Source organism: Tupaia chinensis, unplaced genomic scaffold (genome assembly GCF_000334495.1).
Source record: "Tupaia chinensis unplaced genomic scaffold, TupChi_1.0 Scaffold138390_1, whole genome shotgun sequence".
Taxonomy (NCBI): Eukaryota; Metazoa; Chordata; class Mammalia; order Scandentia; family Tupaiidae; genus Tupaia; species Tupaia belangeri.
The window spans coordinates 2,303,510-2,314,630 of NW_006198287.1; the positions used below are offsets into that span (position 1 = coordinate 2,303,510).

An 11,121-nucleotide genomic window follows, 5' to 3' on the forward strand; every position below is an offset into this window, starting at 1 on the left:
TACCAACCTGACTGGAGGTTCACGGAGAGCAAGGAGAAGGATCGGCAAGTGCTGGAGGACTTTCCAACGGTAGTGGCTTTACCTGTCTCTTCTGCAGACATTTGCACTTGCCTTGGTAATGCAGTGTCCGCTAGCCTGCATACCTGCAGAGAAAGGCAAAATAAGCAGGAGGCGATGGGCAGCAGGAGGCGATGGTTAGGAATTCTGATTGCTAAGACCCGGAAGCCAGACTGCCTGAGTTAGAATCCAAATGCTCTCACTTAATATCTGGTGGTTAATTACATGGCCTCTCTGTGCCTCAGTTTCTTCATCCACAAAATAGGGCTAATAATAGTACCTACCTCATAATAATTTGTGAAGATTAAAAGAGTGAAAATAGGTAAAGCTCTTAGAATGGGATTGGCTACTGTTATTATCACCAGTTTGTTATTTGGAAGTCCAAAGCTGCTTCCTGTGGGAAGATGCATTTCCAATTTCATTGTGAAAGATTCGAAGACTGGCTCAGAAAACCTACTGAGTGTAATGCAGCTTAACTGTATAACCTTACTGGCTTCTTATATGCCCTAAGCCTGGTAGTGTGAGATTGCTGCTCAAGATGGGTAGCAACCGTGGGCTAGGGAGTGGACCCTTTCAGTAACTGGGGTAAGGACTGAGAAGTAGAGTGAGCCTCTCCTGCTTATAGCTGTGTGATCTGGGGTAAGTTCCTTTACTGTTTTGTGTCTCAGTTGTAAAGTTAGAGCTGTGAGGGTTAAAGTACCTAGAATAGTGGCTGGTACATACTAAATAGTCTGTAAATATTAGCTATTTGGTCCATTCTGTTGGAGTAAAGTGGGTTATCACTAAAACTTTGAGCTTTAGTGAGTCAATTTTATGTACATGGGACTAAGTCCCACTTTGCTAGGATTTGCATGTTATATCACACAATAGTGATTCCTCCATAGCTTATAAATAAAGGTTTGATTTAGCAAAATCCCATGTTCTCTTATTTCCCAGAGAAACCCTTCTTTCTGTAGCTCAGGAGAGCATACTCTTTCCAACTGGGCAAACAACAGAGTTCTCATTGTCGTTCTTTCTGGGATATTTTTGTTTTAATTTTTTGAATTGCAATAATTATATGACAAGTGTTAAATAATTGTTGAGGGGCTTGATCAGATTCTGAAGTGCATGGGTTTATTTTGGAGTTTTTGTTTTTCAGTGTAAGCGCCTTCTCCCCACCCTCTTTGGCCTTTGCTTTCTTATAAATAGAACTAGTCTAGCCAAGGATCTGGTGAAGGAACCAAGTCCTAGGAAGAATCAAGGAATCAAATAACCTCTTGAGTTATTTGTTGTTGCTAATTTGTTTAAATCTACAGTAGGAATTACCTTTTGGCTTTGACTTGGAACAGCTATGGTGAAAAGAACAACAGCTTTCTTTCTTTCTTTCTTTCTTTCTTTCTTTCTTTCTTTCTTTCTTTCTTTCTTTCTTTCTTTTTTTAAAGAGAGATTTTTGCTATAGGGCATGTGTGCTTACCAGGGACAGAGACAGAGAGACAGAAAGCAAGAAACCACTCCCGAAGGGGGATGGCTGTGCCACAGTCCCTTCTCTTCCATTCTCTCTTGGGATCTTGAGAATACATGCACACGTGCCTGGCGTGAGTTTTAAGCTGCCAGGTCAGGGGCTCAAACCATGGACAAATATGTGAGAGTACAGTGTTGTAACCATTACTCCATCTGCTCGTCCCAAGAACAGCTTTCTGGAAAGACCAGACTGGATTTTATGGGTTTTAGAGGTTTAACATTTGATGTGCATCAGATAAATTCTAAATGATCCCAGACTTCTGAATTATTATGGTGCTTTGCAAGCAGCTGGTTTTCCCTTAGCTTTAATTGTCAGTGTGTTCTGAGGAAGTTTTTCTATCTGTTCTCTAAACACAAAGTATAATCTCACACCTTTGATCCTTAACAAAGAAGTCTGTTCACTATTTTTAGTATCTTGTTTTGGTTCTATTGATGTTTTATAGCATTTTATTCAAGAAGTTTCATGGTATTTTTATCTTGTATTTTAACAACCTGTAAACATCTTGAACTTAAGATATTTTTGCAGTGGCAATAAATACAAATTTGAATTTAATTAGTCAATACTGAATTTTTTTCTTTTTTTAAGTTTTGCTATAGGGCATGTGTGCTCACTGGAGAAAGACAAAAGAAAGAAAGAGAGAGATGGGAAGTGAGAAGGCACCCCCTAGAATGGCCATACCTCAATCCTTTCTCCTCCATTTTTCTTTTAGGATTTTGGGCACACATAAACACACACCCAGTGTGATTTTTAAGCCACTGGTTCGGGACTTGAACCACACATTTGGTCATGTGGGATCCAGCTGCCTTAATCAGCACACCACGTGGCTGTCCCTCAATACTACTTTACACGAGTGGCTGCAAACAAAAAATTGGGCAGCATGCCTCATGCCTCATATTGAATTGAATTGTTTAGAGAATTAAAAAGTACAGCCTTAGGATAAGGAGATGGTTTGGTTTCATGATACAAACTGGGGAACTGATGATAGAAATGGTTGGATAATCTCCTCACTAGAATGTAAACTCATTAATGGAGTAAGTTTCTATTTGTTTTCCTGATCTTATCCCCATACCTAGAATAATGTTTGTTCATAGGAAATCCTCAGTACACATTTGTGTAAATGAATCTTTGCTGAATGAAGTTTGTCTGAAACAAGGCATTCTCCCTAAAATTCTTACACTCGTGTTCAACTTTATGTTGAAGCAAGTCATTTAATATATATTAGTGTGCGGTGAGAAAATCGAATGTGTGGTGAGATTTTAAACACTATTATGTCTAAAACATTAACATTTCTAGGTCCTTCTGTTTTATAAAAGTTGCTGAGTTTATTATTCAGTATGTAGAAAACTAGCAGAACCTAGATTAGGTTTATATCATTTGGGCGTCATAATCAGTGACTTACACTGTTGCTTTGCCCTGTTCTTTGGTACCATGTAACTGCATATTTCATGTGTTTTTTTTTTTAATGGTTTCCATTTTAGATTTCCCTCGAGTTTAGAAATCTGGCTGAGAAATATCAAATAGTGATTGCTGACATTTGTCGGAAAATGGGAATGGGGATGGCAGAGTTTTTGAATAAGCATGTGACATCTGAACGAGAGTGGGACAAGGTTAGTGTCTCTGCAAGACAGCCTCTCTGCATGGCGCACAAAGCCTGCAGTCCTCATTGTGAAGTTCAAGATAAGGAAAAGCTTGTCTATGTCTTCTGGTTTTATAACTTATCTGTTTCAGTTGAATGTCTCATCATAAACATTTAATAGGGGCTTAAAATGTAATACTCCGTCAGCGAAATAATCCATGCTGTAAAGCACTTATAGTTAAACAAGGCCAAAGTAGATATAACTTGTCTCAAACATACGGACATGAATCTTATAAAACCACTATGAGATTTTAGTTAATTAGCCAAATTACTTCATGTAATTTAAAAATAACAGTTTTTGGACCTGCTGGTGGCATGGTGGTTAAGGCATCTGAGTCCCACAGAGCTGACTGCTGTTCGAGTCTAGACCCAGCAGCTTGGGAAATATACCAGGTGCAAGAAGAAAACAGAGGAGAAACAATTGCTATGTGACCGTCGCCCATGGTGGTGGTGCTCTCTTACTTTTCCTTTCTCCCCCCACCCCCTCTTTAGTGAGCATATGCACACTATAGCAAAATATTAAAACAGAAAAGAAATGCCAGTTTTCAGATCTTTGTTTTTCAAGTTTATTTATTTCTATGAGAGAGTTAGAGGGAGACAGTCCTCCCCAACAGGTCTTCACACGATGATCCACCCCTAGCCTCAGCCAGCCAGGATAACAGGCACACATGTACTCTGTGTGTACAGGGAGACCTCAGGGCACAAACCTGGGACCTTCCCATGCAACTTTAGCATTGCAGAGCATTGCATTACTGCTGCATCTGTATAGCTGGCCTCAAATTTGAAAAATAAATTTTTTTCTCCTCCTTTACCATTACTAAGTACATGTGTATGTACACATACCTTCGTATCTGAGTCATTTTTAATCCTGTCTTAACAGGTTACTTTTATTTTTTAAATTTTTTTTAAGAATTACTTTATTAATTAATTTATTTTAATTTTACTAGAGAGAGAGAGAGAGAGAGGGAAAGTGAGAAAGCAAGCCACCAGGTCCAGGACTTGAACTGTGGTCGGCGATGTGGGAGTGTCCAGTGCCTTAACCACCACGCCATTTGCTGGTTCAAACAGATTACTTTTAAGTCTGTTTCCTCAGAAATAAAGAACAGCTCACGAGAATCCAAAGATATTAACTTGGATTGTATGTATATTATGCTGACAAATGAGACTCATTTTCTTTTTTCTTCTTTCTTTCTTTCTCCTCTTTTAAATTTTTGCCATAGGGTGTGTATGTGCTCACCAGAGAGACAGAGACAGAGAGAGGGAAAATGAGAAACTATCCCTCAGGGGTGATGGCCATACCACAGTCCTTTCTCTTCTTGGGACTTTCAGCACATGTACACATATGCAGTGTGATTATCAATCTGCTAGGTTTGGGACTCAAACTGTGGTCAGGCATGTGGTAGTTCAGCACTTTAACCTCCATCCCACCTGCTGGCCCCCACCCCTCTTTTTTAAATATAAGGTCTGTCTGTGTTATCTAGGCCAGCCTCAAGCCTACAGTCTTCCTTCCTCAGCCTCCCTGAGCCATTGGGATTACAAGTGGATGCCAATGTGCCTGGCCTTTAGGTTGGACTGGGGATTGAACCTGGGCTTCAACAATAGCCTCATGTTATAGAAATAGTAAATAGTATATGTGCATTGTAAAAATTTAGAAAATAGACCCAACCATGATGGTGTAGGTGATAAAGTACGGAACTACAGTGTTACAAGCCACTCGGCTGACCATGTGTTTGGATTCTGAATTGAACTGAAATATGTTTGCCATAGGCAACCAAGATCCTAACTGGTTGGAGGTCTGAGGGAAAGGAATCGCAGCATGATGAGACCTTGTGTAGAATGTCTCTCTCTCTCTCTCATGGGCATGTGCATGCATGCAACTAATACTTTCTCATGAAAGAAATTTAATAAATAAATATATTAATAGGAAATTTAAGAACTATAAGTAAAAAATAAAAACATTACATACCCATCAGGTCAGCAATCACCGTTTAATCTTTTGTTCACAGTCCTTAAGTGCATGTGTGTATATATGTATTTTTTTATAGCTCATAATCTCTAGCATTTACACGCTAGTAAAAAAAGTCATCATTAAAGTACTTTTAAAATAATCTTTTCCAGTACTGCCACTATGTTGCTGGACTGGTGGGAATTGGCCTATCCCATCTGTTTTCGGCCTCAGAGTTTGAAGACCCCTTAGTTGGTGAAGACGTAGAGCTAGCCAATTCTATGGGCCTGTTTCTGCAGAAAACGAACATCATTCGTGATTATCTGGAAGACCAGCGAGAAGGAAGACAGTTTTGGCCTCAAGAGGTAACAAATTCAGGGTATTTGGGGGAAGAAATTTTTAGATGCTCTTTGAAAACAAATCATTAAACCCTTGTGGCTGTAAGTGACAGAAATGCAAGTCAAACTACCTTAGACAACCTAAGAGGATGCATAAAATAGGTCAAGATCTGGTGTGCTGGTAGACTGGTTGAATCCAGGGATTCAGACTTTGCTCCTTTCTTTCTCTTGGGCAGGCTTACTCCAAGTGGCAGATTTGATAATAATCCAATAATCCAATGGACTAGCTTAACAAACAAGTTCTTCAGAAGGGCTTTTTGTCCCCCCCACTTTCTCTTGTTTTGAATTGCCAGAGAACATTTGCACTTACCAGAGGAGGAGAGAGGGTGGAGAAAGCACCCCATGATGGGGCATGGTTACACTGCAATCTCTTCTCTATTTCTTCATCCTATTGTGATTTTAGGCACACATAGGCACATGCCCAGTGTTTTTTACTTTTTTTTTTGGAGAGGTTTATGCTATAGGGCGCATGCACTTGCCAGAAGGACGGAGAGAGACAGAAAGATAGAAAGTGAGAAATCACCCCCCTATGCCACAATCCCTTCTCCTCCATTCTCCTCTCAGGATCTTGGGCATGCACGCACACGCGCCCTGGCGTGAGTTTAAGCCACTGGGTCCAGGACTCGAACTATGGTCGGCTACATGGGAGTTCAGTGACATAGTCATTACGTTAACTGCTGGTCCCAACATTGCGTGTATTTTTCAAGCCACCTGGGACCAAGATTCAAACTGCAGTCTGCCATATGGGATCCAGCTCCTTTAACCCACTGTGTTATGGAGCCAGCCAGAAGGGGTTGCTTCTTACGCCAATCCCTTAATCAGTTCCTATATCTGGAATGAGTACTCCCGATTGACCAGACCTGGTTTATGTCTATCTGTTGCGTGGGGAATGGATTTTCCTCAAGAAAGAGTTCTAATGGCAATAAGAGGGAAAAGGGGTGCTAGCTAGACAAAAGCTACAGATGTTTGATAAAAGAGTTGATATTTGACTTAATTAAAGCATAGATAGAGAAAGGAAAGACTTCGATACTGGTTTTTGTTAGAAAGAAAAGCTAGAGAGACCAGCAGTTGGCATAATGGCTATGTCGCTGAACTTCCATGTAGTCGACCACGGTTCAAATCCCAGACCTGGTGGCTTAAACTCATGCCAGGCATGTGTGCGTGCGTGCCTAAGATCCTGAGAGGAGAATGGAGGAGAAGGGACTGTGGCATGGCTGTCCCCCCTCCCACGGGGGGGTGTGATTTCTCGCTTTCTGTCTCTCTGTCTTGCGAGCGCATGCACCCTGTAGCAAAAACCTCTCAAAAAAAAAAAAAAAAAAAGAAAAGAAAAGAAAAAGAAAGGTAGAAAAGTTTGACTATATCCTGAGTTTCCAGTGTTCACCTTTAGCTTTCCATAAAATGGTTCCCTATAACCAAGTGCTATTAATAGATAAGTGACAAATTGGGAAAAACAATTTACAACTGATACTGCAGCTAAAAGGATTCATATTCCTGACCCAGAAAGAACTTTTAAAAGTGAAGAAAAAGACCAACTGCCTAGTTAGGAAAATAGGCGCAGGTAAAAGAGCGCATTCACAGTGATATGCAAATGAACCTTAAACATTTGAAAAAAATGGTTGGCCTTCATCTTAATAAGAAAAAAAATCACTTTAGGAGATTGTACTTGGAAGTAGTGGCTACACGAACGTGTCCCGGGGTTCCAGCGTCCCGGGGTTCCAGCGTCCCGGGGTTCCAGTGTCCCGGGGTTCCAGCATCCCGGGGTTCCTGCGCTGGTTTTGACCGCCACATTACCATTTTTTCACCCGAGGGCCAGCTCTACCACGTAGAATATGCTTTTGAGGCTGTAACCAGGGTGGCCTCTCGTCAGTAGCTGTGAGAGGGAAAGACTGTGCAGTAATTGTCGCACAGAAAAACGTTCCTGACAAATTGCTGGATTCCAGCACAGTGACTCACTTCTTCAAGATAACAGAACACTGGCTGTGTGATGATAGGAATGACAGCTGACAGCCGATCCCAGGTACAGAGGGCATGTTATGAGGCAGCCAATTGGAAATACAAGTATGGTTATGAGATTCCTGTGGACATGCTGTGTAAAAGAAGTGCTGATATTTCTCAGGTCTCCACACAGAATGCTGAAATGAGGCCTCTTGGTTGTCGTAGGATTTTAATTGGTGTAGATGAAGAACAAGGTCCTCAGGTGTACAGGTGTGATCTTGCAGGTCACTACTGTGGGTTGAAAGCCACTGCCACAGGAGTTAAACAAAGTGAGTCAACCAGTTTCCTTGGAAAAAAAAAAAAGTGAAGAAGAAATTTGATTGGACATTTGAGCAGACAGTGGAAACTGCAATTACATGTCTGTCTACTGTTCTAATTGACTTCAGACCTTCAGAAATAGAAGTAGAAATAGAGTAGTTACAGTTGAAAATCCTAAGTTCAGGATTCTTACAGAAGCAGAGATTGATGCTCACCTAGTTGCTCTAGCAGAGAGAGACTCAGCATTGGCATTAGTTTACCAAATCCATGATGCCACTTGCCTGTGTGTTTGTTTGGTAACAAGAAACCAACATATGGAGGCCCCTGGAGTGTAAAAGAAACCTCTTCCACTCCTCCTACTGCTGAAGTGTTAGAACTAGTATAAATATAATAAAAAAAATAGCTTTAGGGGGAAAGAAAAATCACTTTAAAGCCACCCTGAGCTTAGGGCCAGCAGGTTGTGTGGCTGGATCCCACATCACCAACTGAGCAATTCGAGTCCCAGACTTGGTGGCTTGAAGATCACACTGGGTACTTGTGAGTGCATGCCCAAGATCCTGAGAGGAGAATGGAGAACAAGGAATTGTGATGTGGCCATTCCCCCACAGGGTGATTTCTTACTTTCCCTCTCACTGTCTCTGTCTCCCTCCAGCTAGCACACATGCCCTATGGCAAGCTTCAAAACAAAACACACCCTGAGCTTAGACGTAGCTTTTAAGTTTCCCAGGTAACTTAGGTACACTGCACCCACGGTTGAGAAATAGCTTTTGCCTGCACTTGGGTGACACCAGGGCTCAGAAGGGAAAGGGCTTATCTATGGATACCTTCCCAGTGGCTGCCTGGGAAGTGGAGCGTTGGTCTCCTGTCCTCTGTATTGCACATCGCACAGACAAGACAGCAACAAGTGCGAGTGATTCGTAAGCAGGAGCTTTACAGTCTGATGCATGTGAGTATAGCTCTCTGGCCTCTTTTACTTCCTTCATCCGTAAGATAGAATAAATAGTTTACTTTATACTGCGGAGTGGTGGTGTGAGGAACTGAGATCCATTTGTGGCACAGAGTGCTTATGCTTAATGTCAGTTCAAACAGCTTAAAAAAAAAAAAGACTGAGATGGTGATTTCACCATTTCTTGCGTCAGATTGAGAAAAAGTTGTAGGTTTAATAAGACACTAAGCATGACTGGAGAAACAGGTGCTCATATGTTGCTGGTGAGAGTGTACATCAGTACCACCCTAGGGAGGGCAGTTTGGCAGATGATGAAATGTATGGGTTATTTGTTGCAGCATTGTTTGTAATAGTTAAAAATCCCAAGCAGCTGACATTCACCTGTAGGAGACTGATTGAACGATACTATATCCACTCAGTGAAGTACAAAACGAACTGTACAGATAGCCTAGACTTCTGAGCTTTGGACTTTGCATTGTTGCAAAAGCAATATATTATACATTTAGTAGAAACTGTGCCTTGAGTACCCACGCAGCCATTCTGTTTTTCACCTTCAGTACAGTAGTCAGTAAATTACGAGTGATATTCAGTACTATTATAGAATAGGCTTTTGTTAGGTGATTTTGCCAACCAGAGGCCAATGAAAATAAGTGTTGTGAACATGTTTAAGATAGGCTAGGCTAAGCTATGATGTTTGATAGGTTAGGAGTATTAAATGTCTTTTCTTTTTCTAATATTTATCATGGGGCCCTTGCTGGATTGACAGAGAGAGAGAGAGAGAAAGGAAATGAAATAACCCCCCCCCCCCCGGGAGCTATGGCCATGCAATCCCTTCTTTTCCTTTCTTCTCTCGGTATTTTGGGCATGCATACACACATGCCTGGCAAGTTTTTTTCAAGCCTCCAGATCCAGGACTGAAATTGCAATCAACCATGTGGGCTCCAGCTACTTTAACCACCATGCCACTAACTGGCTCCTAAATACATTTTCAGCTTAGGATATTGTCAGCCCTGATGGTTACATCTATTGAGATGTAACCTAATTGTTAAGTGAAGAAGATCTGAATATATCATGGAATGATCTCCAGGTTATTGTTGTGGAGTGCCACCAAATGAACAACCACCAAAACCAGATTACGTTTAAAGGGAGTCTTTATTAGCTGGCCAGCGACTACAGTCTGAGGCTCAGCCGGGGCAGGTGGCGGGGACCGAGAGTCAGAACTGTAGCCCCGACCGAAGTTTGAGCAGTCTTTCTATAGGGGGTCAGTTACCAGGGGTTGCTATGTAAACAATTATGGAAGCTGAATCAAGCAGGTTAATTATTTCCGAGGGGAGTGGGGTTTCCATACAAGCAGTTACATTGTTAAACAAAAGGGTTTCTGGCTAGTTAGCAAAGACTGTAGCAGGTACAGGATGTTGTCCCGGATATGGTTTTCTGTATGGCTAGCATGAGCTATTTTCTCATGGGAAGAGCAAGCAGGTTTACAGAAGCCGACAGCCGTGTTAGGGTAAGGGAACAAAATGGACAAACAGTTTGTTCATGTGCAAGATCCAATATGTGGCCTTCCTTCCACATTATATTATTAAGTAAAAAAAAAATAAAAGATGCCTCCTAACCAAAAATTAAAACTTTGTAGCATAAAGGTAATAGTTCATTGTGTTTTATCACTAATATAATACTGTGATTCATAAAATATTGAATATATTTGATCTTTGTTCCATTTTCTGGCTTTTAATTCCTAAAGCCCTTGGACTCTGGTATCACAAGATGGCATAATGGTAACAATGCTGGACTCCCATGTAGTCAACTATGGTTTGAGTCCTGGACCTGGCACCTTAAAACTCACACCAGGCAAGTATGCATATATGCCCAAAATCCCAAGAGGAGAGTGGAGGAGAAGGGATTGTGGCATGGCCATCCCCCCGGGGGGTGATTTCTCACCTTCTGTCTCTCTCTTTCTGGTGAGCACACGTGCCCTATAGCAAAAATCTCTCTAAAGCCCTTAGAATCTTAGATGATAAGTATCTTTTTCTTTTCTTTTCTTTTCTTTTCTTTTCTTTTCTTTTCTTTTCTTTTCTTTTCTTTTCTTTTCTTTTCTTCTTTCTTTCTTTCTTTTCTTTTCTTTTCTTTTCTTTTCTTTTCTTTTCTTTTCTTTTCTTTTCTTTTCTTTTCTTTTCTTTTCTTTTCTTTTCTTTTCTTTTCTTTTCTTTTCTTTTCTTTTCTTTTCTTTTCTTTTCTTTTCTTTTCTTTTCTTTTCTTCTTTCTTTCCTCCCTCCCTCCCTCCCTCCTTCCTTCCTTTCTTTCTTTCTTTCTTTTTTCGTTTTTTTGAGAGGTTTTTGCTATCGGGCACATGCGCTCGCCAGAAAGACAGAGAGAGACAGAAAG

The 11,121-nt window shown here is 41.0% G+C and overlaps 1 protein-coding gene and 1 pseudogene across 1 annotated transcript in view; both read left to right on the forward strand.

Moving 5' to 3' along the window:
• FDFT1 (farnesyl-diphosphate farnesyltransferase 1) overlaps window positions 1-11,121 on the forward strand; it is a gene marked incomplete in the record, with an annotated part of 32,733 nt that overhangs the window by 12,802 nt on the left and 8,810 nt on the right. Inside the window, 3 exon segments of the mRNA XM_027765450.1 lie at window positions 1-69; window positions 3,037-3,165; window positions 5,313-5,504. Of these exon segments, the coding sequence (XP_027621251.1) occupies window positions 1-69; window positions 3,037-3,165; window positions 5,313-5,504 (390 nt within the window).
• LOC102495392 (proteasome subunit alpha type-6 pseudogene) lies at window positions 7,323-8,173 on the forward strand (annotated as a pseudogene).